The sequence below is a fragment of the Sciurus vulgaris genome (assembly GCF_902686455.1).
Source record: "Sciurus vulgaris genome assembly, chromosome: 2".
NCBI lineage: Eukaryota > Metazoa > Chordata > Mammalia > Rodentia > Sciuridae > Sciurus > Sciurus vulgaris.
In genome coordinates this window covers 146,619,752-146,646,686 of record NC_136462.1, presented here as the reverse complement: position 1 = coordinate 146,646,686, position 26,935 = coordinate 146,619,752, and the positions used below count along the sequence as shown (strand labels likewise).

Genomic DNA, 26,935 nt, shown 5'->3' with positions numbered 1-26,935 from the left:
TGCTACCTGATCTGGAATTCAGTACAAGAATAACACCATAAAACTGATTGCAGACTCATAAAATTGAGGAAGAATGTACATTTTCCAGATGAGATGGTTAGACCTTTGAATTTTTCCTTTGTACCATGGCTAACTCACTATTATAGAATCTCTCTCCATTGCCATCCATCTCACCACCCCATTTTAAGGTACAGTAGTTCCCCCCCTCATCTGTGGTTTCACTTGCAGTCTGAAAATACTAAATGGAAAATTCCAGAAATAAACATTTCCTAGATTTTAAATTGCACACCACTCTGAGTAGTATGATGAAATATCATACCCTCCTTCTCTATCCTGCCCAGGACATGAAACAACCCTTTGTCCAGTGTATCTGAGTTGTATACATTACCCACCTGTTAGTAACTTAGCAGCCAAGGCATTGCAGTGCTTGTATATAGGGTTCAGTACGATCCATGGTTTCAGGCATCCTCTGGGATCTTAAAATGTATCCCCCAAGGATAAATAGGGGACAATTGTACTTAGTTCAAATGTCTAATATCCTTGAAGGTATTATATACATTGCCTTTGAAAGTATTTTGTCTGGTGAGGTATAGGAAGGGATGAGATGATAAAGAAACACAGACCAGTAAGTCTACATACACATGAGTTTAGTGAGCTGGGGTTAATTATTGTGGGAGTTCATAGGCATTCTGCTCAGAGGCACATATGTGTAAGCATGTCACATGAGGTTTCTGGCATGTTTATTAGGGTCTGGTAGTGAACAGGCATGTGACATTGTTGCCTTGCCCTGTGCCACTAAGGGGGATTCCTAGAGAACATAGCATTATGGGTATTGGCCTGGCTAGTGGAGCCGCAAGAGGAGAGCTGGGGGCAGCTGTGTAAACAGGAGCAGGTACTTCAGTATATAAAGTGCGCCATGTGGGAAGAGATCACAGGGCTGATATGGTGCTATTTCGATTGATTTTGGTGTTGTGTTCATACCTTCACATGCTGGAAATCAATCGACCTTCCGTCCCCTCGCCATTCCTGCTGCAGCACTGTTGGAATGAAATGCTTATATCATTTTTACAGCGTGTCTGTGGAAGGGATGAGTGAGCCAAGAGATTAACAGAGGCTACGAAGGCCCTTGTTCAACTGCTGTCCAGGTGTGTGGGGAGAAGAGGCAGCGGCCAATGTTCAAGGAGCCTCTAAGGTGACAGACCCTAAGGAAGTGGAAATAGTCTCCAGGGGCAGGAGGCAAGGCAAGGCAAGGCCTTCGGGTTGGGCAAGCACTGCTTTGTAGGGATGAAGGTGTAAACAGATGGAGCTCAAAGCTAGTGCCTCTCAGGTGTTGCCTCACCGAGCCTGGAACACCTGTAACGTGGTCCTCATTGCAGGTGATATCTCTGTTGGTTTTTGATGGGTCCTGCCTGTAGACCTGGGGCCTCATCAGGGTTGGGGTTGGGTCTTTTCCCTAGTGTCAAGCTCAGGGCCCCACACACCACACAGTATTAGGTGAGCACATGAGCTGGAATGGCCAATCTGGAAGGTATGGAGTGAATACTTGGACCATAATGCTCACAGAATCCACTCTCAAGGATTCTGAAGTCGACATGTTGCTGTCACTGCCCCTGGGAGCTAAATGCCTGGAGAGCAAATTCCCTACTTACTGCGCAGCCTCAGGCTCCTCTGCCCTTCTGGTCTTCATTCTAGTACTGTTTCGTACCCCGTGTCTGCCACTGCTGCTTAGACTTGCATGCTGAAGTTACATAAATGGAGGATGTCACGTTGGGGGTTGAATTACGTCCTGCCGAAAGATAAATTGAGCAGGTTGCAGTGGTGCACACCTGTAATCCCAGTGACTCTGAGGGTGGAGGCAGGAGGATTGCAAGATTGAGGCCAACCTCTGCAACTTAGTGAGACCCTGTCTTAGCAAAGCCAAACAAAACAAACAAATAAACAACAACAACAAAAAACCTCTGAGAATGTAGCTGAATGTAGATACAGGGTTCAATCCCAGTATCACACACACTAAAAAAGGACCTTATCTGGAAATAAGTCTTTGTAGATAGAATTAAGATATACATTAAGGTAATACTAGAGTAGGATGGGCCTTAATCTAATGGGACTGGTGGCCTTATATAAGGAGAAGAGACACCGAAACAGACACACAGAGAGGGGAAGATGCCATGTGATGAGAACGGAAGGCTGGGTGATCACCAAACGGGATGCCAAGATTGCCAGATGCCAAGGAAAGCTAGGCCTGGAGGGAGTCTCTCAGGAGTCTCCAAAGGAACACGGCCTTGCTGACCCCTTGATTGTAGACTTTAAATCTCCAGAACCTTGAGAAAACAATTTTCTGTTGTTTGAAGCTGCCCAGTTTGTGGTATTTTGTTAACAGCAACCCTAGAAGTGAACATATGTATGTCTGGCATAGCACTTGAACTGTGCATAGTTTTTAATTTCTTTATCTATTAAAGGAACTTTATTAGGGACTCCAAAAAAAAAAAAAAATAGAGTTCTTGCCCTTTAAGTGTTTATGATCTAGAGACTTCCAAGACCAACCAAGGAGCTTGAATTAGGATGAACAAGAAGAAGGGCCAGTGTTGACCACAGAACAAGAAACATGCAAATGTAGAAGTGATTTCCTCACATTTTCTAAAATTGCAGTGTTTCTGATGGAAATCATAATATTGGCCTATGGCCTAACTTCCACAAGTAAAATGTCAGAGGACTGCTTTGTGCCTTGTTCAAAGAAATATCCCTGCCATGGACACAGGGTGGAGGGCTACTACTTCAGGTCCTGAGACCCAGATGTACCATCTTGGTTGGAAACAACACAGTGCTTGACAAGTACCTGGGTCTGGGAATGTGCTGACCATGATGTGCAGGTGCCAGCACCTGGTCCAGTGAGCCACAGATGAGAGGCCACAGAGTGGTCAGGAAGCACCTGTAAAGGTGACTTATACCTGCAAGGTAGGGCTACATGAGCAAGTGTACAGTTTCAGGCACTCACAGCCCTCAGCAGAAGTACTTCCCGGGCCTTGAACTCTGTGGGAACCAACAGAAAACTCTATTTCCTTGTCCAGGGGCTACAGAGAATTTATGGCACCAGAGTCTGTGATTTGTGGGGTAGTTGGATATTCATAGGGCCAACTTTGGCCTTGCATAGGTTTTATGAGGCACATTTCCCCTTTGTCTGGGTTTATGGTGTGTTCTTTTCATGTGTGTGCCCCACAGCTTATAAGTCACCCCTGAGTTTTTAATCTTGGGAAGGGGATTCATAATCAAAGTTGTGAAATCTTTAAGCATCTACAAAGACCCATTTTGTGGGGAGTCCTTGGAGCTCCCAGAAATGCTGACTTGGGTATTATCACCGAGGTGGGATATTGGGAAGCAAGGTCATCCTTAATTTTTCTAGAGAAAATTTGATGTGTGCTCAAAAGAATACCAGACTAGGAGCCAGAAGAGCTGATTTCCCCTGAATGTGTAAGAGTTCACTTTAACAACTGAGCCTCAGTTTTCTCATATATCAAGTGGGGAAGTTAGTTCGTCTTTTGAATATCTCTTGTGGTTGATTAAGTTCCTGGGCAGGAAAGGAACTTGTGAGCAATGATACACTTACAGATCTAAGGGTTTCCACTGCTGCCAGATGACAGGCATGAAGGTCTTCCATCCTGTAAGGCTCTGTGATCTTTAACTCTTGTTACCCTCCCCCATTTGAGTTTCCTGGGAGACTCATGTCTGCTCATTAAGAGTTTATTTTTATAAAGGGAAAAATAATTTTTTGTTTGATGTGAGGTGATGCAGTCTGTGCCCAGGGTACCCTTGTATGAATACTCAGGATATCAGGGTTTGGGAATGAGCTTACTCTCTCAGAATGGCCTGGAAGTAGCCATTGGACATCCGTGATTTTTCTCCAACTAAAACTTCAGGCCTTATTTCATCATCTTACATTTAGGGGCATTGTAGTTCAAAAGTGATTTCATTCTGGACCTCACATTGAGGCACTATAATTATGTACAATGAGGCCTGTAGGGGCAAAATTAAGAATATAGACTCTGGAGTCCTACAGCTTCATTTAGAATCATGATGCTGTCATTTACTAGCTGTGTGACCTTGGGCAGATTGCTTAACTTCCCTGATTCTGTTTATGGGCCACTCCTCGCTGAGTCACTATGGATATTGGATGAGATCACATGTACATAAAACCCAGTAGAATGCCAGGTACTCAATAAGTGCTCAGCAAGCATTAACAATTATTTTTGTGATTTGTTGCAAGAGGCCATCATTCTGGAGAAGAAACTTAGGTTTGTTATAGGTGGTCATATGTCCTAGTATCATTCCACATGTGCCTAGAAATACTGTGAAAAGAGTTTTCCCCAACACATCCGGCATACTAGGACAACATGTGAGGCTTCTGCAGCTGTGGGTGACTTTCTAACTGGAATTCCCATATGCAAGCTGGTGCCTGTAGGACTGCAGGTTCCTCCTGAGAAGGGTTTTCTTCTCCTCAGCCTCAGTCCTCTCCATCTCATCTAACTGATCATGGCTTACTTTAACTTAAAAGAACTTCGTGTTGAGGACTGAGGATGTAGCTCAGTGGTAGAACACTTGCCTAGCATGCGTGAGGCCCCGAATTCAATCCCCAGCATCACCACCACCACAACAGCAAAAGAACTTCATGTTGAAACCATCTGGCATCAACCAGGGGGATTTTAGATACTTCCACTTGTGCTTAGCCCTCAGAAACCTGGGCTCTCATTCTCTACATTATCAAAATGTAATATAGTTTAGTTAGTGTTAAACATGGCATGAGGAAGGGGTGAAGGGCCTGGGGACATCAAGGATCCAATATGGCAGCCCTTGCCGCAGCATGAACGCACCTACTATATCATGAACTCCAGTGACATTTCCTTCTATTTCCCATTGAGGTGCAAATTATGGGTAAACCTTTAGGAGAAATAAATACTTCTATTTTGGCACAACTTGGGCCATACACTGTGGCTAGATCTGAATTTATAAATGTTGAGACTTGAAGGGCCTTGGACAAAGAACATGAGCATTTTGTATTTCAGCCTTCTTATATGTGCAACCAGAAAGGAATGATTTACTTCCTGTTGATGCCTGGTATTAGTGTTTGGATATGTGGTATTCCCCTAAAAGCTCATGTGTGAGACAATGCAAGCATGTTCAGAGGTAAAATGATTAAATCATGAGAATTGTAACAGAATCAGTGGATTAATTCACTGATGTAGAGTAACTGGGTGCTGACTGTAGGCAAGTAGGGTGTGGATGGAGGAGGTGGGTCACTGTGGCTATGTCTTTGGGGGTTACATTTTGTCCCTGGTGCGTGGAACTCTCTCTCTGCCTCCTGGCTGCCATGAGCTGAGCAGCTTCCCTCCGCCATGCCCTTCCACCATGATGTTCTGTCTAACTTGGGGCTATGGAGTCAACTGACCATGGACTGAATCTCTGAAACTGACCCAAAATAAACTTTTCCTCCTCTAGTTGTTCTTGTCAGGTCTTTTGGTCACAGCAATAAAAAAGCTAAAACACTTGGGATGTTCTGAAATACCACCTACACATGGAGTCTTTGGAGAAGGCTGCTCATGGTTGTCTTTCCTCCAGGCTGCATGCATTCATCCTCATTCTGAGCCCCCGTGCTGCCAGCCATGCTTCTTCCTGTGGACTTTCTGTTGTCCTTGACAGCTTCAACCTGGTGCCATAATTTGTGGGTCTAAGGTTTCCTGGAAATCTCATGAACTTCTCTCCTAGATGAGATCCCTTGCAAATGAATGTAAGGATGTAAAGATTGGGTTGGGAAGGAGACTGGCTGACCTCTCATACCTGTCCCCTTGTCAGAAGCACAATGCTAGAAGACTGTGCAGCACAGGGCAGTGGGATAAGCCCAGTCTTTGATGTCAGATAGCTGTAGGTCTCTACTATGTATTAACTCTGTTACCTTGGGCAAACTATAAAACCTTGAGCTTCAATTTCCTCGACTGCATCACAGGGGATAATAGGATCCACCCCTAGGGTTGTCATGATGATTAAGTGAGACAAGGGAAGCCAAGTATTCAGAATACCCCATTTGTCCTGCCTTCTCTTTCCTTAAGAGTGTATTCTCAGGCTGGTTGATCAGCACATCATCTTCAGTCAGCAAGCAATACCTCCAAGCCATGAATGCTATGAGGCATGAACAATGCCTTTGGTTCCTGGAACAGGCGGGGAGGGGATTCAAGCCAAAGAATAACACTTATTTTTTGGGAAATGATTCAGGGAGGACTTAACCCCTGAGGAGGGCATGTCTTGTTGGGCAGACTGCAGGACCTCTTGTGCCTGAGAAGTCACAATGGGCAGTGTCTGTCTGGAAGCTGGAGGAAGCAGGGAGGGAGTGCCCAGAGGAGCTGGTCCAGGAGCTGAAGATGGTGACTTGTCCCCAGGAATGCTCTTGAGCAACAGCCCATATTCACTTGGCTTCAGTCCCATATCTGCCAATAAAAATTAAGAAATTGATTTTCTTTTGTTTGCCTCTGAGGACCAGGATCTTTTTATGAGACAGTAAATGGAATCCCTCTCTGAGCATGGCTGGATTTTTAATTGTTTGTTGTGCTTTCACTTACTCAGTTTTATGAGTTCCTGTTCCCAGATTTGTTGATGTGAAGCTCTTGCCCACCAGGGACATGTCAATGTTTGATTTTTATCAGTTGGAAAAGGTTGAGGTTTTTAAAAACTCATTTTCTTAATCCAAAGGTTGGCTTGTTTGCTTCATTCTGACACATTAAAAAAGCATGAGATCCATCCAATCTTGTTTTCTTTTACTTCCCAAGTCATGTCTAGGTGGTCATGGTTTGACTTCATGTAGAACTGAAAATTGCAGCTCAACTTTAGAAGAGAGAGTTGAGGAGGCAGTTTAAGATGAATTGCATCATTAGGAACAACACACCCATCTTTTGCACAAAGTGCTTCTTTAGGGTTTTGTTGAAGATGGTGTAAAGCATGCAACTGTCTAAATGAAAAGATGAAAGTAATGTTAAATATGGAGATGTGATTGACAGCACCTCACCTAGCTCCATGGCTTAAAACAACAAAGCTGTATCTTGCACCACATTTTGACTGGGGTCCTCTGCTGTCAGTTGGGCTCACTTGAAGACTGTGACTGGTACACTGGGGCTTTGCCTCAACCTTCTATAAATGCCAGCACAGGAAAAGATAAATGTGACATCCTGGGTCCTAAAGCTTCCATATGGAAGAGATGCATCCTTATTTCTACTCACTTCTCATTCCAGAGAAAGAGATAGGGTTTTGCCTATCTTTGGAGGTTGCAGAAAATTATAGTTCTCCCAGGTGCCTGTAAATGTGGTGAAAAACTATCATGGTGAATACAGTTCCTAAAAGGGTTTTCTGAATCAGGAGGTGAGATTGTCCTTCCAACCCCTCTTTGGAAGGAAGTGTAAGGATAAAGGTAAGAGTGAGTCTCACTCCAGGGTTTTATAACTCAGCTATAGATTTTGGACTTGACTGCCCAAAGTTATCTTACATGCGTTGGTCCAATCTTGAAAATCTCTGGCAATCTATCATTAGGAGCACTGGGTCAGATGTTTCATCTTCTTTATATAGGCTCATGTGTTCACACCTAGCTCTGTTTGTCTAAACCATTTGGTATCAGTCATACTGTGGAGAACACGGGTAATGTGGTGGGAAGAGGGAAAACTTTAGGCAAACGTGGCTTTAGATACAGGTTCCATCACTCCCTGGCTAAGTGATTTTTTTGGAGATGAATTAAACTAATTGGAGGATGAGTTTTCATGTTGATCAAATGAGAATAATAATAGTTTTTGAGGATCAAATGAGATCAGAACAAAATGCCCAGCAAAATGTCTGGCATACAGTAGGTGTTTAATAAATGTTACTTCATTTTTTTTCCTCCCCCTTTCCTTTTGTTATAAATCACATAGAATCCAGCATCTTGGAGGATTCAAATTGTCCCTTTGGTATTTGGAGAAGAGTCACTTCTACATATTGGCTGGGCAAATTCCATAGAATTGACCAGTGACTGGATTTTCTTGGAACCACATATCTTTTCTTCCTTCCCTTTTTCCTTTTTCTTGTTCATGAGATTTTCTTTTTGTTGTTGTTGTTTCAAATCACTATTTTATTTTATTTTAATTATCTTTTTTTATTTTTATAGATTGCATTTTGATTCATTATACACAAATGGGGTACAACTTTTTGTTTCTATGGCTGTGCATGATGTAGATTCATACCATTTGTGTAATCATTCATGTACATAGGGTAGTGATGTCTGTCTCATTCCACCATTTTTCATACCTCGCTCCCTCTCAGTTTCCTGTATGTAATCTAAAGTTCCTCCATTCTTCTCTCACCCCGCCAACCCCCACCCCATTATATATCATCATCCACTTATCAGGGAAAACATTTGGTCTTTGGTTTTTTTGGGATTGGCTTATTTCACTTGGCATAGTATTCTCCAATTCTATCTCTTTATCCGCAAATGCCATAATATTATTCTTCTTTATAGCTGAATAATATTCCATTGTGTATATATACCACATTTTCTTTATTCATTCATCTGTCGAAGGGCATCTAGGTTGGTTCCACAATCTAGGTATTGTGAATTGAGCTTCTATAAATATTGATGTGTCTGCGTTACTATAGTATGCTAATTTTAAGTCCTTTGGGTGTAAACCGAGGAGTGGTATAAATGGGTCAAAAGGAGGGTCCATTCCACGTTTTCTGAGGATTCTCCACACTGCTTTCCAGAGTGGCTGCACCAATTTACAACTCTATCAGCAATGTAAAAGTGTGCCTTTTTCCCCACATCCTTGTCAACATCTATTATTGTTTGTATTCTTGATAATAGCCATTCTAATTGGATGAAGGCAAAATCTTAGAGTTGTTTTAATTTGCATTTCTCTAATTACTAGAGATGTTGAACACTTTCTCATATATTTATTAATCACCTGTATATCTTCTTCTGTAAATTGTCCAGTTCCTTGGCCTATTTATTGATTGGGTTCTTTGTATTTTTGGCGTAAAGTTTTGTAAATTCTTGTTGTTGCATTATAGTTATGCATAATAGTGGAATTCATTGATACATATTGATACATGCACAGAATATAACAACACAATTTGGTCAATTTTATTCCTTAGTAACTCCCCTTTCCCTCCAACCGCCCCTCCCTGTCCCTTTCCACCCTTCTACTGTTCTCCCGTCTATTTTCAGGAAACTCCCCCCCACATATTTATTTTCCTTTTTTCTCTCTAACTTCCACATATGAGAGAAAAAGTACAACCCTCAACCTTGTGAGTTTGGCTTATTTCACTTTGCATAATGCTTTCCAGTTTCATCCATTTTCCTGCAAATGCCATAATTTCATTCTTTTTTATGACTGAATAAAACTCCATTGTGCATATATATCACATTTTCTTTATCTGTTTATCCGTTAATGGACAGCTAGGCTAGTTCCATAATTTGTCTATTGGGAATTGTGCTGCTATAACCATGGGTATGCATGTATCCATACTATGCTGACTTTAATTCTTTAGGATAAATACCGAGGACTGAGATAGCTGTGTCATGTGGTGGTTGTATCCCTAGTCTTTTGAGGAACCTTCTGATTTCCATGGTGGTTGTACTAATTTACTATCTTAGGGCCAAATTTCTGAGAATTGTCAGTGCTCTGTAAGTTAGAGAGTTGGTGGAATGGAAGGGGATCTTAGAGACATAGGATTAAGATAGAGATTCTTAGGAAGAAGTCCTTCCCCTGATCTGAAATGGGGAGTGGAACTTGAGGAGTTGCTGCCTTACCTGTGAACCTGACACTTTTCCTTCTTCATTTTGTGTCACTCACCCCATCCTCCACTCTCCTTTTGTGAACCCTGTGAGAAAGTTTCCCTGGAGTCACTGGAGACCTCTGCAGAGTAGTCTTGAACCTGCAGGACTTCCTGGTGACTTACAGCCCATCCCTCCCCTGAATTGACAGGGGCTCAGCCTGCCAGGGTGGAGCTCACTCGATTGCAATGCAGTTCTCTTTCTAGTTTGTTATCAGAGCTGTTTGCTTCCTCTGGGAACCTAAGTTCCACCATGGAATCAACCTCTAATGAAAATCCGAGTCATTCCCCACTCCACGACTCCTCTTTATTTTCCTCTCTGGAAGGAGAAGAATTCTGGAAAGACCATGTAGACCATCCTGCTGGGTAAGATGCTTGTTTCCCCAGCAATACAATAGTTCTATTATAATATGGTTGGAGTAATAAGACCCATCACAGGTCAGAAGAAGAAGAAGAAGAAGGAGAAGGAGAAGGAGAAGGAGAAGAAAGCAGATAGCAATTTTGGAGAAGAAAAATGTGATGTGAGCATCTGAGCAGAACTATATTCCCTAGAGGGGGTTCTCTCAAAAGCTTGAACTTACCAGACAGACTCTAAGGATGTTTCACTTTCTTTTTGTATATTAGTGCTGCATAACAAAGTAATTGTGTAATTAGGAACGAATTAGCAACAGCAGCGTGGCCATTCACAAGGTGCTAGGCAGTCTGCGTGTGGAGAGCTCAGAAGAGAACAACCTTGGCTCCTTTTCCTGACCTGCCTTAGACCTTGGCAGCACCAAGAAAATAGAGACACGCTCCCAGTAGTGTTTCCCCGTTCCCCTCCTATTACTTGTCCTCTTTTGGGTATCTTAAAATATTCTTTGCTGTGATTATTGAAGTGAGAAGAAATGCTTCTTCCCAGAGGTTCCCCAGGTCTTGGGTTTTGCCTGAGGTAAGTGGCATGAGATCTGACCAGAGCAGGAAAGGGGATTTGGTTCCTAGAGTGAAATCCTGCTTTCTCTGTTAATAGTTTCTAACCTCAATCAACCTAAGGGATATGTGGAAATGTGTGTATGTATAGGATGGGAGATTGGATTTTTTAAAAAACATTTACTTAATTTTATTTTCTTAGACTTCATTTTTAGAGCAGTTTTAGGTTCTCAGCAAAATAGAATGGAAGGTCAGAGACTTCCCATGGAGACCCTGCCCCAACACATGCATAGCCTCCCCCAATACCAATATTTTGCACAGGATGGGCCATTTGCTATGATTGCTGAAGCTGAGACTGGCTTTTTATGCCCAGGCCCAGGGATTCTGAAACCAGGGACTGTGCCCCAATGCCAGCTGTAGCTCCTTGGAGGAACACTGCTGGGCTCAGACACAGGCAGGCAGGGACCAGCTGCAGGGTCTCCTTTCACATCCTTTGAAGTGGTCGGTCTGTGTACTCTTTATTGACTTTTATTTAAAGGAGTGCAGTTCATGGAAGAGCAGAGGTGACTGAGAGGACCTTGGAGATTGGACAGTGGTCTGATGGCCATGTGCTCTTGTCTGGTGTGGATGTAGTTGAATAAGAATGCTCAGTAAAGCTGGGGAGGGGACAAGTGGACAAATTATCTGTAACATATCTGGGTGAGTTTAATGAGGGTACTCAGCCCTGTTCCAATTCTCAAGGATCAACACGAATATCTTTAAAAAGAGTCTTGGGGACCTGCTATTGAAGGCTGCTGCTCATGGGGAGGATGACACTCCAGAATTGACCAAGTGTTTCTTTGAACAAATGCTTTCTCTCACAGTCTACACCTCTGGGCAAGTGGTGAGGGGTTATGGCTCTGAGCACAGGCTCTGGGACCAGGCTCTGAGTTTGAATTCTATGTCACCACTTGTTTTAGTCAACTTTTTCATCACTGTGGCCAAAATACCTGAAAAGAGCAATTAGAGGAAGAAAGGTTTCTTTTGGCTCATGATTTCAGGTGTCTCAGTGCATGGATGGCCAACTCCATTGCTCTGGGTTGGAGGTGAGGGACATCATGGTGGAAGGGTATGGCACAGTAAGGCAGTTCAGGACATGGCCAACAGGAAGCAAAGAGAGCTGTGATCACCAGGGACAAAATATATACCCCAAAGGCTCAATTTCTGTTGATTAATCCCCCAGTTAGGTTACACCTCTCATAACATAATATTTCATCTTGGAAAATTCTTGCATTGCTTACACATGAGCTTTTGGGGGGGCACCTTACATCTGAACCATAACAATACTCCTTTGCTAGGCATAAGTCCTGGGGCAGGCTGCTGCAATGTGCCTCAATGGTCCCATCTTTAAAATGGGTTCATTAAAATGGTACCGACCTCACAAAGGCATTATAAGATTAAAGAAGCTACATTTATGAACCCAATACTATAATATCTCAATAATAAAATCACCATAATGATCATGATTTTTTCAACTAACTCATTTCACCATAATATGACATTTTCCTCTGCCATTGTGGGATTGCTCTCATTCCTTCTCATGACTTGTGAGCCTGAGGCAGGACCCTTCTCCTCCAGTTATTTCCCTGCCCCTTTCAAAATCTAGAATAATGTAAAGGAAATGCTGACTGTTTTAGATCCCAGGCTCTTGGAAATTTTTGTTGACCATTCTCCATGGACTGTGTGAGAGCTGATTTGAAGAAATAGCATCTCCCCAGGGTTGAAGTCCCGGTGTCACATCTTCCTATTCTATGTCCTTTCTTCATGTCACTGTAACAACCCTTGTCCCATGATGCTGAGGACAGAAAAGGGTGGGGAGGAGTGTGCCTCCTAACGCTTGGTCTTTCTGTCTTCTTGCAGTCAATGGTCAACAAGTATGATAAAGCAAGTGCTCATGGCTGTAGTACAGACTGTGAGTTATGGAGTAAGACTGCCTGACCTGAATCTTGCCTTTGCTGCTGTGTTCCTTTTCCTGTCCGCTGAGACACCTCCTTTCTACAGGCCTGTGGCCTGAGATGGCTACCCCACTATTTTTTTTTTTTTTTTTCTGTTTTCCCCTTTGTTTTGCTGGACTCCTTCCTCCTGATGCTTCCTAAAAAAGGAGACAAGTGATGTAAATTTTTACATATTTGGAAATTCCTTTCTGTTGCCCTTACCATGTGTGTGCGCACATGTGCATATCATATATGCATGTATATTGTGTGAGGTTTCATTGCTATAATAAAATGCCTGGAAAAAAAAGGAAAAGGAAACTTGAAGGAGGCCCACAGCTTCAGAAGTTTCAGTCCCTGGCCAGCTGACTTGGCTGCTTTTTGATGTATAGCAAGGCCAAAATATCATGGTGAAAGAATGTGGTGGAGGAAAGCTGCTCACTTTTTGACATCCGGGAAGGAGAGAGAGAGAGAGAGATGGGACAAGAGATATGCTTTAAGGGCACACCCCAAGTGACCTACTTCCTCCACCCCAATTCCACCTCCTACAGCTTCTACCACCTCCCAAGAGTCTGTTCAATTATGAACCATGAATGGATTCATGCACTGATGATTGTGGAGCCCTCATATTCCAGTTGCTTCCCCAAGCCCCACTTCTAAATGTTGTTGCATCGAGCACCACGTCAACAACACATGAGCCTTTGGGGGACATTTCATACCTAAATTGTGTGTGTGTGCGCCTGCGTGCGCACCTGTGCATGTGCACGAAGACCTGCATATTCCATGTGTGTAGAATTTCAAGTTGAATAATTGTCTAATTGAAATTTTGAAGGAGTTACTTATTATAGAAACATTAGTAGTATTGTTAGGGAGAATTCCTTGGCCTTTCTGAGCTGTTCGTTTTGGCAGTCTAATATAAATCTGACTGCTGTTCCCATAAATGTGACCTGTCCTTCCCTCCTAGAAACGCTGAACATTTTCTCTTTATCCCCATTGTTCTGGCATTTTGGAATTTTGTTTCCTGATGTGTGTGAGTGAGAGTGTGCACTCATGCACATGTATTAATTGTGCTGGGAACTGGGTAGATAAGTTGGGGAAATTTCCATAAGTTTCTCATTCTCCCTGACTATGAATAGAATATTTTCTATTCATATTCTCTCCCCTATCCCTGGAACTCCATTTAATCATATGTGTGATTTCTATATGGAATGTTAAATTTCTTTTCTTCCCTGTTTATACCTCTTTCCTCTCTAGTTTTCTGGAAGATTTTCTTGACTTATCCACTCTCTTTGACTTTTAAATTGCTGTGATCATAATTCCCGAGGATTCTTTCCTAACATCTAATTGTTCACATTTTAAGAACTGCCTTGTTTTACAGGTGTAGTGTCTTCATTTGCCTGTCAGAGGATATTAGTATATATATTTTAAGTCCTCTGCTCCTGAAGGTCTCTGCAGATGCTTGTCTTGTTCTCTTTCATGCTGAAGCTTTGCTGAAATACCTGTTGATCCTGTACTGTGTCTTCATATTTAGGAACTGAGCACTAGAAAGCTAATAAGAACCTGCCTTGTGTACATGGAGTGGGGACTGTATCCACTGGCAGGCCTCACCGTGACATGGTCAGAGTGAGCTTGACTTTTCATTGGGCGATCCAAAAATATGTGTGTCAATATGTGTGTGTCTCCTCCTTCTCCTTTTTGCCCCCATGATTTAACCCAGGGAGGTTTAACCACCGAGCCACGTCCTCAACACTTTTTATTTTTTATTTTGAGACTGGATCTTGCTAAGTTGCTTAGGGCCTCCTTAAGTTGCTGAGGCTGGCCTTAAATTTACAATCCTCCTCTCAGGTTCCAGAGTTGCTGGGATTACAGGTGTGCGCCACTGTGTCCAGCTGTGGGGATCTTCCTTGAGACTTTCTTTAGAGAAGTATTCTATACTCTGCTGCATTTGAGATTGGGATTGGTAGGCTGAGCCGTACACAGTTTCCATTTTTGGGGGAGCAGGAGAAAATAGAGGCTCACTTTGTGTTTCATCTGAGATCTCCCTGAGTCTTCTGGATTCAGTTTCTTTAGGAATAAATTCCAGCCTTCCTGACTCTCCTGTCCCTTTAAGAATCAAGCTTGGGTTGGGGTTGTGGCTCAGTGGCAGAACACTTGCCTAGCATGTATGAGGCAATGGGTTCAATTCTCAGCACTGCATATAAATCAATAAAATAAAGCTCCATTGACAACTGAAAAATATTAAAAAAAAAAAAGAACCAAGCCTGCCCAGCAAAAGTGACTTCCCATCAATTTTGCCCCCTGTAGTTCCATGAGTGTTCCCTTCTTCTAAGTCACTGTCCTTTGACTTTTCATCCTCTGCAGTTGTAAGGATGAAAGTTCTTTTTAGCTTGTCACCTCTATTCCTCTTTTCTCTTTGTGCACAAACATTTCTTGTACTCCTTTATATGTTAATGGCAAGGGAAAGCAAATAAAGACCAGTGTTAGTTTTCCCTCTTTCACTGGAAGTCACTATGAAGTTTTCTTGCAAAGATTAACAAGGTGTTTTTTGGAACTGGCTTCTCTTTGCAAGGCGAGTGATTACCACGAGTATTTGGGCAGCCACTCGTTGCTACTTTTTCACATGGTCTCCAAACACAGTCAGCCATTTGTCATGGATTGGAATAAGCCTGTCTGTGCTGACGGAGTGGAATTCAGGGTCTCGGTTTGCATTTACCAGTCTTCCATTTAGTTCTGCCTCATTGGCGCTTCACCTCGCTGTTTGATGGGAAATATTCTCTCCATAAACTTCAGTAAGATGTAATGGATTTCTGCAGTGGAAATATTGTTCAAGCCGCAAAACCAAATCACAGCAGGCACTTTGTCGAGGGACCCAGCATCTAGCAAAGCAGCCATTTAAAACGCCAGTCGTATGAAGCCACAAACAGTCACAGCTAATTCCCTTTACAGGAGTTTTATTTGTATGTATGGGAGAATCACACCACAAAAAAGAATCATTGTTCTGCCAAGACTGCTGTGTTAATTATCTTTGTCAACTTGTACTTTTGAGTAAACCTTATTCACTGGATTTCTTCTTTGGGTTACAAAATGGCAGAGCTAGGATTGGTGGGATGCAAATGCTGTTCTTTGAAGCCATTGGGGCAACATGAATCTTTTAAGAGGGGGATAGCTGAGCCAGCTCCCAGGAGGCTAATAGCAGTGTACCTCTTATCACTGTGAAACCTGACTCATGTTAGACCCAGGCCCACGCTGGTCTCTGCCTGTGAATGAGGGAGGTTTGTGGCACAGACTGGGGAAGCCCATCACATTCCAGTGGGCTTCTGACCCTTTAATCAGAGGTTGTCAATCCTTTCTGTATATGGGACTTACCTGAAGCACTTTTACAATCATGACACCAGGTTGCATCCCCAGACCAACTGATTCAGAACCTCTTGGGGCAGAACCCAGCATTGTTAGTTTTTAAAGTTCCTGAGTGAAGGAGGGGCAGGGTACAAACTACTGCAAAATCATTTTTTTAAAAATCCTATTATTGCTATATTAGCGAAGAAACTTATTTTAAACTTGTATTATTTTGAACTAATTTGGAATTGGGAGGAAGTGAAAATAATCTTAGTCACGGTCGTTTTGATTCACTTTTATTTTGCAGCTATTTCCATGGTTAATGGATGGCTAATTCTTGAGAGAATTTGGGTAGGGTTCTCTCAATTCAGAATTCCACACTTCCAGGGAGTACTTTCCTAACAGGTTTTGCTCCTATGGAGACCATAGTGGGAGAAATGGTGAAGGGCTGGTGGGCAGGGCGGAGAGTGACTGGGTGTGCCTCACCAGGCTGCCATGTCTCTTGTGGTACGAGCAGGTCCCGTGGCTGTCATCAGTGGTGAAGAGGACTCTGCCAGCCCACTGCACCACATCAACCACGGCATCACCACACCCTCATCGCTGGACGCTGGGCCTGACACCGTGGTCATCGGCATGACCCGTATTCCAGTCATTGAGAACCCTCAGTACTTCCGTCAGGGACACAACTGCCACAAGCCAGACACGTGTAAGTACTGAGATGGAATTCTGTCCCTTCTTGGGAGGGAAGGGGGGTGTGGCAACAGACCATATACCTGGGGTTCTAGAACCTTCTGAGATGACCTGCCACCTGCCAGTGTCCCTCTAATAGACCTTCCCTGTTTGTCTCCAAACTTAAAACATAGTCTGGGCAAGGATATGCCATTGGGCAGAGTCCCTGGGGAAGGGAGGGCTATCGGGCTGAATCTGACTCCCTCTTTTCTTCACCTGGCTAGGGAATGAGTTCCCAGTAAGGCCACAGGCACAAATAAGGCTGGTCTTCTCTGTAGACCTGGCCTAAGTAATTAGGGCACAAAACCTGACTGTCCACATAACAGCCCCTGAGGTCATCAGAGCCTCCACCTGGGCCTCCACGAGAGGGGACGGGAATGAAGGGTGGTGAGTACCTTCAGATGAAAACATCTCTCTCGCTGCCCCTCCAGTGCTCCGAAGTGCTCACTCTCTGAGAATTGGATCACAGCCCAAGCGCCAGGAACCCTCACCTCCCCATCACAGACCAGAAGACTTAGGCTACCTGCTTCCTCCTCATCTCTGACCTCCTGTTCATTCCAGCCCCTCTCTTTACATTTCTCCTCAGTGCTCAGTTCCCTCTTAACCCCCAGAGCTTCAGTGTCTTGTCCCTCCACCCAGCAGTGTTCCTCTTGCTGGGTCTCCAAGTCCAATCTGGGTCCAGCAACACCAATGCACATCCCTTCCTTCCCACTGTTCCTGCCCCAGGAAATGATCCACTGCTTCAAGAGAGCATGCAGAGGGCCCTGGACAGCAGATACACCAGTGACCACATGAGAGCTGGAGGGGACCCAAGTGATTAGCTAGGTTTAGGCCTTAGCTTATGGATAGGAATTCTGAAGTTCTGGGAGGCTGTGAGATGCTGGTTCCTGCCCCAGGCTGCCTACAGTGAGCTCTCTTGTCAGTTAGTTTCAGGGTAGGCCTAGAAGAGGTGAATTCTGCTCTTGCTCATCCTCTGGGCTGAACTCTCTGTATCTGGGTCACACTCTAAACTCACAAGACCCTGTTGCTCCCACTGGGTCTTCCTGCAGCAGCATGGGCGTTTGAAAACCCCATCGGCTTTTGCTTCCATATCTCTGGCTCTGATTTTTAGTGAGACAGTCTCCACAGTGGGAGGGACTAGGCTTGAGTCAACATAGGGTTATCATTTGCCTCCCAAAGTTGAGTATCCTCCAGAATCTGCTCAGTGTTTATCAGAGGCTCCCTGTCAGTGTCAGAGGAAGGATACCTGGTACTGGACCAGGGTTGAGCAAGGAAGAAAGATACCTGTATTTCAGATAAGCAATGGGAAACAGTGCAAAGAGTGGTTCTACTTTGGCTAAAGCTCTTGTCTCAGATCAGACTCAGTCCTGACTTGGCCTGGGAGTGGCTGAGGAAAGCCCTTCTGTGATGATAGCGTGGTCCTAGCTCCTCCTAGGGTAGAGGCTGAGTTTTTTAGGGTGCCATTGATATTTGAACAGAGACTTAGCTATTGCCCTGTTGAGTATACAGTTGATTCTCATTATTTGAGGTAGTTCTTTTCTGTAAAGTCACTGCAAACAGTGAATCAGAGAACACTGAACCATTTTTCCTAGGGGAGACATAGCGTTAGGTTCCTGTGAGCCACATTTTATCAGCCAGTCAATACATAACCTCGTCGTAGTGTGTTGTACGTGTGTTTCTGTTTAAGGAGACCTTATTTAAGATGCTTTGCGGACTCATTAACATTGAACTCAATGACCAACAGCTATAATTCGTGACTGTTCAAAACTTACCTAGCACACATATCCCTCTGTGAGACTCGTCCTATGTTTAGGAACACTAGATGGTATTTCAGAACTGTGCCTGGCAGCTATCTTAAAGAACAAAATTAACAAACAAACAAACAAGCAAAAAAAAACTCAAAAAGTAAAAAAAAAAAAGAAAAAAATTAAAAAATGTGATCTGGAAGAGACCACAAAAAAGATACTTGTTTATAGCATGAAAACTGAAATAAGAATTTCAAAACAGTGTGTCAAAAGTGATAAATATATAAAATTCTTTATTTGCCAATTTAAATACATTGTTTTAAAGAAGGCAGGATGTGGCCTTGGTCAGCCTCAGCTGGAAATGTGCACAGAGCATAACTCAAATTTTTTGCTACTTTGTGCATGTCCCATGTGAAAGCACCTCAAATACTGGTTTTGGGATTGCAAATAAATTTTAAAGAGTACAGGAATTCATAAGCGCAGAATCTATGAATAATGATCACCTGCATTCCCATTAATGAACTCTCTGGATTTCCAGTTCAGGGTATGATCACAGGGTCCTCTCTGCTCCCTGCAGCCTCCTCATTTCAGGTTATCAGCACAATTTCCAGAAGGGAGGAATCTGGCACATTTTAGGGAAGTTCTCTTTGGACCATCAGAGTTACTGTCTCTGTGGTAACTTGGGAGCCGTGGAGAGAGCTGTGGGATCCGGTGAGTGTCCTTTAGTGTCAGGACACAGCATTCAGCCAAGGAGCCATGGCACCAGGGAAACCTGTAAGAGCTTTCCTTCTAGAGGTCTCTGGGTGTGTGCTTCACAGTGGCCTTTGGAGGGATCCAGACATCCTTCTGTGTAAGCAGAAAGAGGTCAGGGAAAATGGAGGAGAAGCAGGTTTATTGATGGAGATTTCAAAGATGGGGGGAGCAGGCAGTGCCTTATCAAAGAAGAACCATGCGTGTGTTGCCAACACACTCTGATACGAGGCAGGTCCCTTTTGAGGGCACCAATACATCCAGCCCTATCAGTAGACAGTGGACAACTCTAATTGTTTTTAAGATAGCATGTGGGGCATGATAAACTCTGTGCAGGAGTGTTGTGACTGTATTTGGCCAATCCTTCCTCTGCTAATCCATGGTGACTTACGCAGACAGGGACAGGGGATGCCCAGGCCAGCCCTCAATGGAGATTTGCCGGCTGAGACACAGCAGGACTCTGATTATCAAGGCTTCACCCGTCTAGGGAACTGACTCTGAGACACATCCCTGTGTGTGATGAGACACTGCCATCGATAATTAAAGCTGCATGTGCCTTGGCACATAAAATGAGCAGGAAATGTTTGCAATGCTGCAGACAAAGCTGGGGTCACTCCTTGGGAGGAGGACAAGAATTGAGGTATTAAGAGGAAAATGCTGATTGTGGATCCCTGAGCTCTCCAGATCTGAGTCCCTTGTCCCATTGTAAAATGCATACTATGGGGAGGAATTGTGGGAACTTGGTGCTCACTGACTTCAGGCTTCATTTCTCCTATCTCCTCAGCTCTGGATTGAGCACAAAGCAGCTTCTTTCTTCACTCATCTGTTTATCATGAATGGTGAGCAGTGATTAGGATGCTGGTCTGTCCCCTCTGTGCTCCTCACTTTCTATCTGTCTTCAATCTAGTCCATGGCACTTGTCATCACATGTCAGGCTGCAGGGATGTTTAGAGATCATCTGGTACAATCCCTTATTAGATGCTTGCCTTCCTAACCTGTGTTCCCAACAATGGCTCTGCAGTCAGCATTGTCTTTATTCTAAAATTATTCAGGCTTTCCAGGAATTCTGAAAGAGCGGAATAAAGATGCACCTACTTGCCTTTGTATGCCCAAGCATAAACCAAATAAGGCCACTCTCATTATTTATGTACAGCCCCCTGATTCTCAAATACATCAGGAAATGGACACAGCTTTCCTTCCCACCCAGCTGAGGGTCCTAGACTTGGGGCTGAGTCCTGTAGAATGACACACCAAGGGATCCGTTCAGATGGGCCACTGGGGAGAAGGGAGGTTTGTGTAGCAACCTTGGGCCCTTGGTTGCCTTGGTCAGCCTTGTGACAGTTCTGGGCTGCATTGTAGTTGTTTATGGGCAGGGCTACAAGGCTGGCAACCATCTTAGGAATTGTGCTTTGGCTCTTTCCCATAGGGCAGTTGGAGGGCTCCTTGGATTTCTATAAGGCTCTGTTTCTTAACACCCATTCTCTTGGTTGAGAAACCTGAGCCACTGAGGGGAGGTAACCTGTGTCTCCCTTCCCTTCCTTCTTTCTTCTGTCTTCAGTGAGGACATCTACCTTTATTCCCAGGCACTGTACCTCCACCTTCCCAGGGTCAGCTCCCCATCCTGGTCAGCCTACTTCTTCTCTACCCTCCCTCTGAGGTTGGGTCTATTGGCTACTTCTGCTTGCTGTGAACCTCTTGTGGTTTTCTGACCTGCAGCTCCACTCCTAGTTCGGTTTTCCCAGGGGCCTCCTGCTCTCCATGTTGATCTCTTTGCAGACTTGGACCACGTTTCTTTGAGGTTCTCATCCTTGGTAGCATTTGGGTCACTTATACTTTGCTGATTCTTCTTCTTTCATCTATTCAATACATGTTGAGGGTTTGTATTGGATCTTTTTCTGGGCTCTGAAAACGATGGGAACAAGACACTTATGGTCACTACCCTCTTGGGCTTATAACCAACCATAGCTGCTCCTCAGGATGAGAATTGCACCCCCTGCATCCTTGGGCATTGTGCATTTACCTTTTACCTGTCCTTTGATGATTCACTGGCCTTTGTCATCTCTTTCCAGATTACCAATCCCACACCCCCAGCTGCTATCTTAGTATAATCCCTATCTTGAAATGATATCCTGTCTTCCATATTACCATGTCCCCACTCCCTTTTCTTCCTTTCTACACCCTATTTGTCCTTTAATACCTGCTTCATTTCCAGCCTCTTGGGACTCCTTGCTAGGCCCATCCCAACATGATTTTTCCTTTCATCCCAACATGCTGTTGAAGGGGGTTGTGGGACCCTGGTCCTTTCTTTGTTCTCTTTTGCTTCCTGGTCATAAGGTGAGTGATTTTACTCCACCAGGGGTTCACGTTCATTAACATCCAGCACTCCCACTAGAGGTCAAAAATCAGGCAATGAATTTGCCTGATCATGGACTAGATCCTCTCAAACTGTGAGCCTGAATAACACTTTTCATAAATTGACTATCTCAGGTATTTGCAATAGTAAGGGCAAGCTGACTAACAGATGGCTCCATGGCCTGGGCTTTCTAGAGATACACAGAGAAAGAAAGGAAAGATTGCTGACCTGTATCCACAACCTCTCTAATCCAAGCACTGCACTAGCCTTTCATGTTTTTTTTTTTTTTATCTTATATGATTTTTAATTGATTCTTTGAGGGAGGCCTGTTACCCCTATTTTATAGATAAAGAAACTGAGGTTCTGTGAGATTCAGTGTCTTGCTCCAGATCATATAGCTATTAAGATAGAGCTTGAGAGATAAATCCAAACCTACTGACCCCAGCATCCATTCTTTACCATCAAATCATATTGCCTAGAATTTCAGAGCCTCTGCACATGCCCCCCCCCCCCCCCCCGCCGCCCCCTGCCAATACCCACACACTTCTTGAACTCTTGAGCTCAGGGAGGCAGCCTTTTGAGGAATAAAAATGCATCTCTGTGTGTGTATGTGTGTGTGTGTGTGTGTGTGTGTATGTGTGTGTTATGGAGATTGACTTTTCCCCATTTCCAGGGTAGAGATGGTTTCTGCATAATGTGTTCAAGATTGAATGAAGGTCCCTATAGTCACAAAGCTGGGTCACCTTGGTCTGACTTATACTCTCTGAATTCTCCACTGAATCAATGCGCTAGGGACCATAGTTGCTTTCAGATAAGAAAAGACCTGGTCCTGGTGGTTAGGTCATATTTTATCTTAGAACAAATTTAGGTTTACAGATAAGTTGAACTGAGAGTAGAGTTCCTTTATACTCCATTTCTGTCCCCACACACTACCATAGTTTTCCTTATTATTAACATCTTGATTAGTGTGCTACACTTTTTATAACTGGCAAACTACTACTGAGACATACTTGCTAACCAAAGCCCAGAGTTTACAGTAGGGTTGACTCTCTTGTGTTGGATTATTTGTAATGGCATGTATCCACAACATTGTACTGCACAGAATAATTTCACTGCTCTAGAAATCCTCTGCACCCCACCTTCTCTCGTACTACCCATAACCGTTCACCATGATCTTTTGTCTTCATCATTTACGATGTGTTTTCTTGCATGTCATGTAGTTGGAATCACACACTAGATAGTCTTTCCGACCGGCTTCTTTCACTGAGCAGTATGCACTTAAGGCTCTTCCATTTCTTTTCACAACCTTTATGGCTTATTTCTTTTTACTGTGAATGATTCTCCATTGAATGGTGTGCCATGTCTTGTTATCCATTCGCTTACTGAGGGACGTCACATTAGTTTCCTACAGCTGCCAGAACAAAGTACCCTAAACAGGGCAGCTTCAAATGACATGAATGTGTCCTCTCACAACTCTAGAGGCTCTCAATCTGAAATCAGGGCGTCAACAGAGTCATGCTTCCTCTGAAGCCTCTAGGGAGAATCCTTCCCTGCTTCCCCCTGGTGTGGCCGGCAATCTTTGGTGTTCCTTGGCTTGCAACTATGTCACTCTGATCTTGTCTCCACATCTCTGTCTTCTCAGAAGAACACCAGGCATTTCGGATTAGGAAGCCCAAACTGCTCCATTATGACTGCCTCTTGATTTAATGAGTTAATGCAGTGACCCTGTTTCCAAATAAGTTCACATTCTAAGGCACTGAGAATTAGGGCTTCAGAATCAGTTTTTGAAGAAGACATAACTCAATCCATATCAGACAGCTTGGTTGATTCCTACTTGGGGCAATTATGAATAAAGCTGCATAAACACTCACATACAGGTTTCTTTTGTGTGTATGGACAGAAGTTTTCAACTTACTTGTGTGAGTACCTAGGTATGTGAATTGCTGGATCCTATGTTAAGAATATGTTTAGCTTTGTAAGAAATTGCCAAACCGTCTTTCAAAATGGCTACACTAAGGCAGATCCTTTCCGTTTCATCTTAGACTGGCCTCTACTGCTCAGCTCCTGCCCCTGGATCTTCAGGCCCTTGTGGGTCCACACCCTGTTCTTGGTGTACTTTCTTAAGAGTGTTGTGTGTAGGTATGTGTCTCACCATATAAAACTTTCTTTTTTCTGCTGTTCTTCAACACCTTTCAAACACAACTGGTTAGAGTGATTTTCCATGGTGCCAACCTTGAGCCCCCATTAACCCTCACCTTATCAGGTATCTAGATCATGTTCCGCTTTGCTTTGACCTGAAGACCTGCTAATGCCTTCTCTGTCCCCATGTCATTTTCAGGCTGACTCTCATGTTGAGTCTGTTCTTCTACATGAGTCTCTACACTTTGAAGAACAGATGTGCTTTCAAACTTTGGTCCCTCCTTGGTGGTCATCCTTTCATCCTCTTTCCCTAGATCCATCACAGACCCTCTGAAGCTCACCTGGTAGCTCATTCCTGGCGTCTTCCTAGCCCCTCACTCTAATGAGATGGTAAAAATCCCATCTGTCTTTGTTCCCTCCAAATCCCTTTTCTCCTTCATTTCTTTAATCAGTCAACAAACATCCACAGGACCCTTAGAAGTGCCAGGTCTTCCTTGCACCTGTTCAGCTATGGTGCTGAGGTCCCAGCCTCACTGTCTTTCCTTGGGGCAACTGTTTGATACATGCTCCCACCCTAACCTATCAACCCATGAGGCAAGAACTTCCATACAGATCACAGAACCAGAGACACAAGGCCTGTGGACCATCTCTTTAAAGCTGGGATCAGTGGTGAGTGAGTGGCTTGTCTTCTCCTCCTCTTCTGAGCCAATTAGTCATGGAACTTGCCTTTTCTGGAAGAGGAACTGCTGAGGCTGGTTTTCCAGCTGTGAAGGGGAGCACAGAGCCTGTGTGTAATGCAGTATTAATAGTGCATCGGCATGATATAGATTTCTGTCACCTTCTATGCTAACAAACATTGCTTAGTGCAGGGTAATGATGGGTGTTTATTCCAAGCCACTTAGCTCAGCATAATGGACTTGCAGATGAAATATGGAAAATGGGCTCCTTTTTCTGGGAGGCGTGGGCCTCTCCTGGAATCAGTAGCAGAGGCAATAGCAACAGCTGCCACCTTTGCAAAGTAAGCCATTCTAGGATTTCTTCAGCACAAGTCCAGATGGACTTTCCTGTTGGCAAGAAGGGGTCTGGTCACAGGGCTGGTCTGGAGCTTCTTGGGGTATACAGCTAAGAAATCTGGCATACTGGAAGTTGCTCTTTTCTCCCTTTGGTCAGTGAGGATGCAGCATTGGCTAGATGTGACATGGGAGAGAAATGGAACCAATGTGGAAGTGGTAGATTCTGACAGGCTCCTTTATTCTGCTAGTTGGATCTTGACAGTCCCCTTTAGAGGAAGCATAGGCTAGATCTTGGTGAAGGTAATGGTGACATTTAGCTTTAGTGTCTTTCACCAGTTGGGTATCTCCAGGCCCAGCTTTCTTGGCAGAGTTTCATAGTATACAAGTTAGGATTGTCCCCTCTGATTTTTCTTTGATACTTTTTTTAGATTCGATTAGGATAAGTAGCAGATTCCTGAGAATCCTATAATGCTAGTTTTGGTGAGCCCAAGGTCTCTGAAGGGAAGAATTTCTTTTAGCATATTACCAATTTCCTTTCTTTCTGGAAAGATCTGGATGGTGTCAGCAAGGGATATCTTGGGAGCTGAGGGGGAGTATGCCTTCAGCCCACAAGCTTGAGCTCAAAAATATTCACAAGCTTATTTTGAGAGTCCTCAGCCCCCAAAGATGGACATCTGCTGGACATGGACTTCTGAATGCCCCAAATGTTGGTACAAGTCAAGCACTTTGACATTGTTTCCCATTCCAGGAAGAAAAAAATTCAAATAATGCTGTTTCCCCTGAATTTTCTGAAAATCCTAGACATTCCTGAGATGCACTATAGTGCTGTAACCAACTTGTTCAAGGGGACAGGCTCACGTCCACCTCCCCAGGGCCAGTGCAACCTGCTTTCCTGTTGATTACCATGACCTCATCTGTCCTGCGCTTCACTGCTATAATCGCATACTCAAAGTTAGTAGCTGCATGCAGTCATGCTAATTAAGTAATTAGGTATAATTATGCTCACTGTAAATACACAGTAATTGGCTAAAAAAAGTACTTGGGGGATAAGCATATGCTTCATGGTCGAAGGTGAAGAATGATAAGAACCCCCAGCCAAGCTGGAGCAATGTCATCTCGTGATGGAATGTGAGCCCAGCGGAAGCTGCACCCAGGAGGGGGAAATGAATAGGAGATTAAGTGGGTCCTTTGCTTGCTGCCCAGAGCCCTAGAAGCAGAAGAACTACTTGTCTTCCTGGCATGTTTTGGCCTCAGTCCTATTTTCAACGAGTGGGAAGATGAACTCCCCTCCTGAGATCCTCTGCAGCTCAAGGTTTCCTGTAGATAAGTTTACTCTTGTCTCCCTCACTTGGGTTCAGGCATCCAGTCTGTATTGGGATTTCAAGGGGTGATAATTCTGAACCAGCTGAGGCACATACAGGGGTCAGATAGGAATCAAAAGATGGTCTTTATTTACTGATTGAAGAAGGTTGCTTTAACTTACAGCCAGAATGGGTTAAGTCTTTCCCAACCCTGAATTTGGGACACACAGACCAGATGTTAGTATTCTGAGCAAGTGTGCTTCCAGCCAGTTGCCCTGAGGTTCATGGTCGGCCTCACTTTTTGTGAATCAGAGAGTTTAGAAGCCCCCAGGAAGACCACCCATAGGAAGTCTCCTTACTCTTTTTGAATCCTGCCCAGAAAAGAAGTGTGACAGCAGAAGAAGAGCTCTATTTCACCCCTCTGATAGATCACTCTCTTCTCACAGGGAGGAGCCAGGATTACGGACTGAGGAAGGACACTGGGGGTTACTTCTCATGTCTCCAAGGAGACTGAAATTCATACTCTAGTGGCAGAGTTTAAAAACAGAAAAAGGGAAAGAGATCCTGCCTTACCTTAAGCAGCAGGGGTTCCTGTCACTAGTGTGGCCCCTGTTAGTATTCTCTTTCCGGAAGTCCTTGTCCAAGAGAAAATAGTCATCATCTCTGTCTCCTGAACATGAGTCATTCTCCCAGTGAGAGGAGGGGGATGTGCCTAGGAGGCTGGGAGGTTCTCTTTCCCCTTGTGCTGTATTCTTCCTAATGGTTGATAGCTAAACACCAGAGCTCTTCCCATCCCTTGGCCAAGAAGCCAAGAGTCCAGATGTCCTTCAGTCTTCTCCCCTGCTTCCTTTAGTTC

The 26,935-nt window shown here is 44.0% G+C and overlaps 1 protein-coding gene across 8 annotated transcripts in view; it reads left to right on the top strand.

Annotated features, from left to right (window-relative positions):
* Positions 1 to 26,935, top strand: part of NTRK3 (neurotrophic receptor tyrosine kinase 3) — a 389,200-nt gene that overhangs the window by 206,820 nt on the left and 155,445 nt on the right. For all 8 annotated transcript variants that reach the window (XM_079127497.1, XM_079127496.1, XM_079127500.1 and 5 more), the window contains one exon: positions 16,567 to 16,755. In XM_079127497.1, the coding sequence (XP_078983623.1) occupies positions 16,567 to 16,755 (189 nt within the window). The remainder of the gene's footprint in view (positions 1 to 16,566; positions 16,756 to 26,935) is intronic.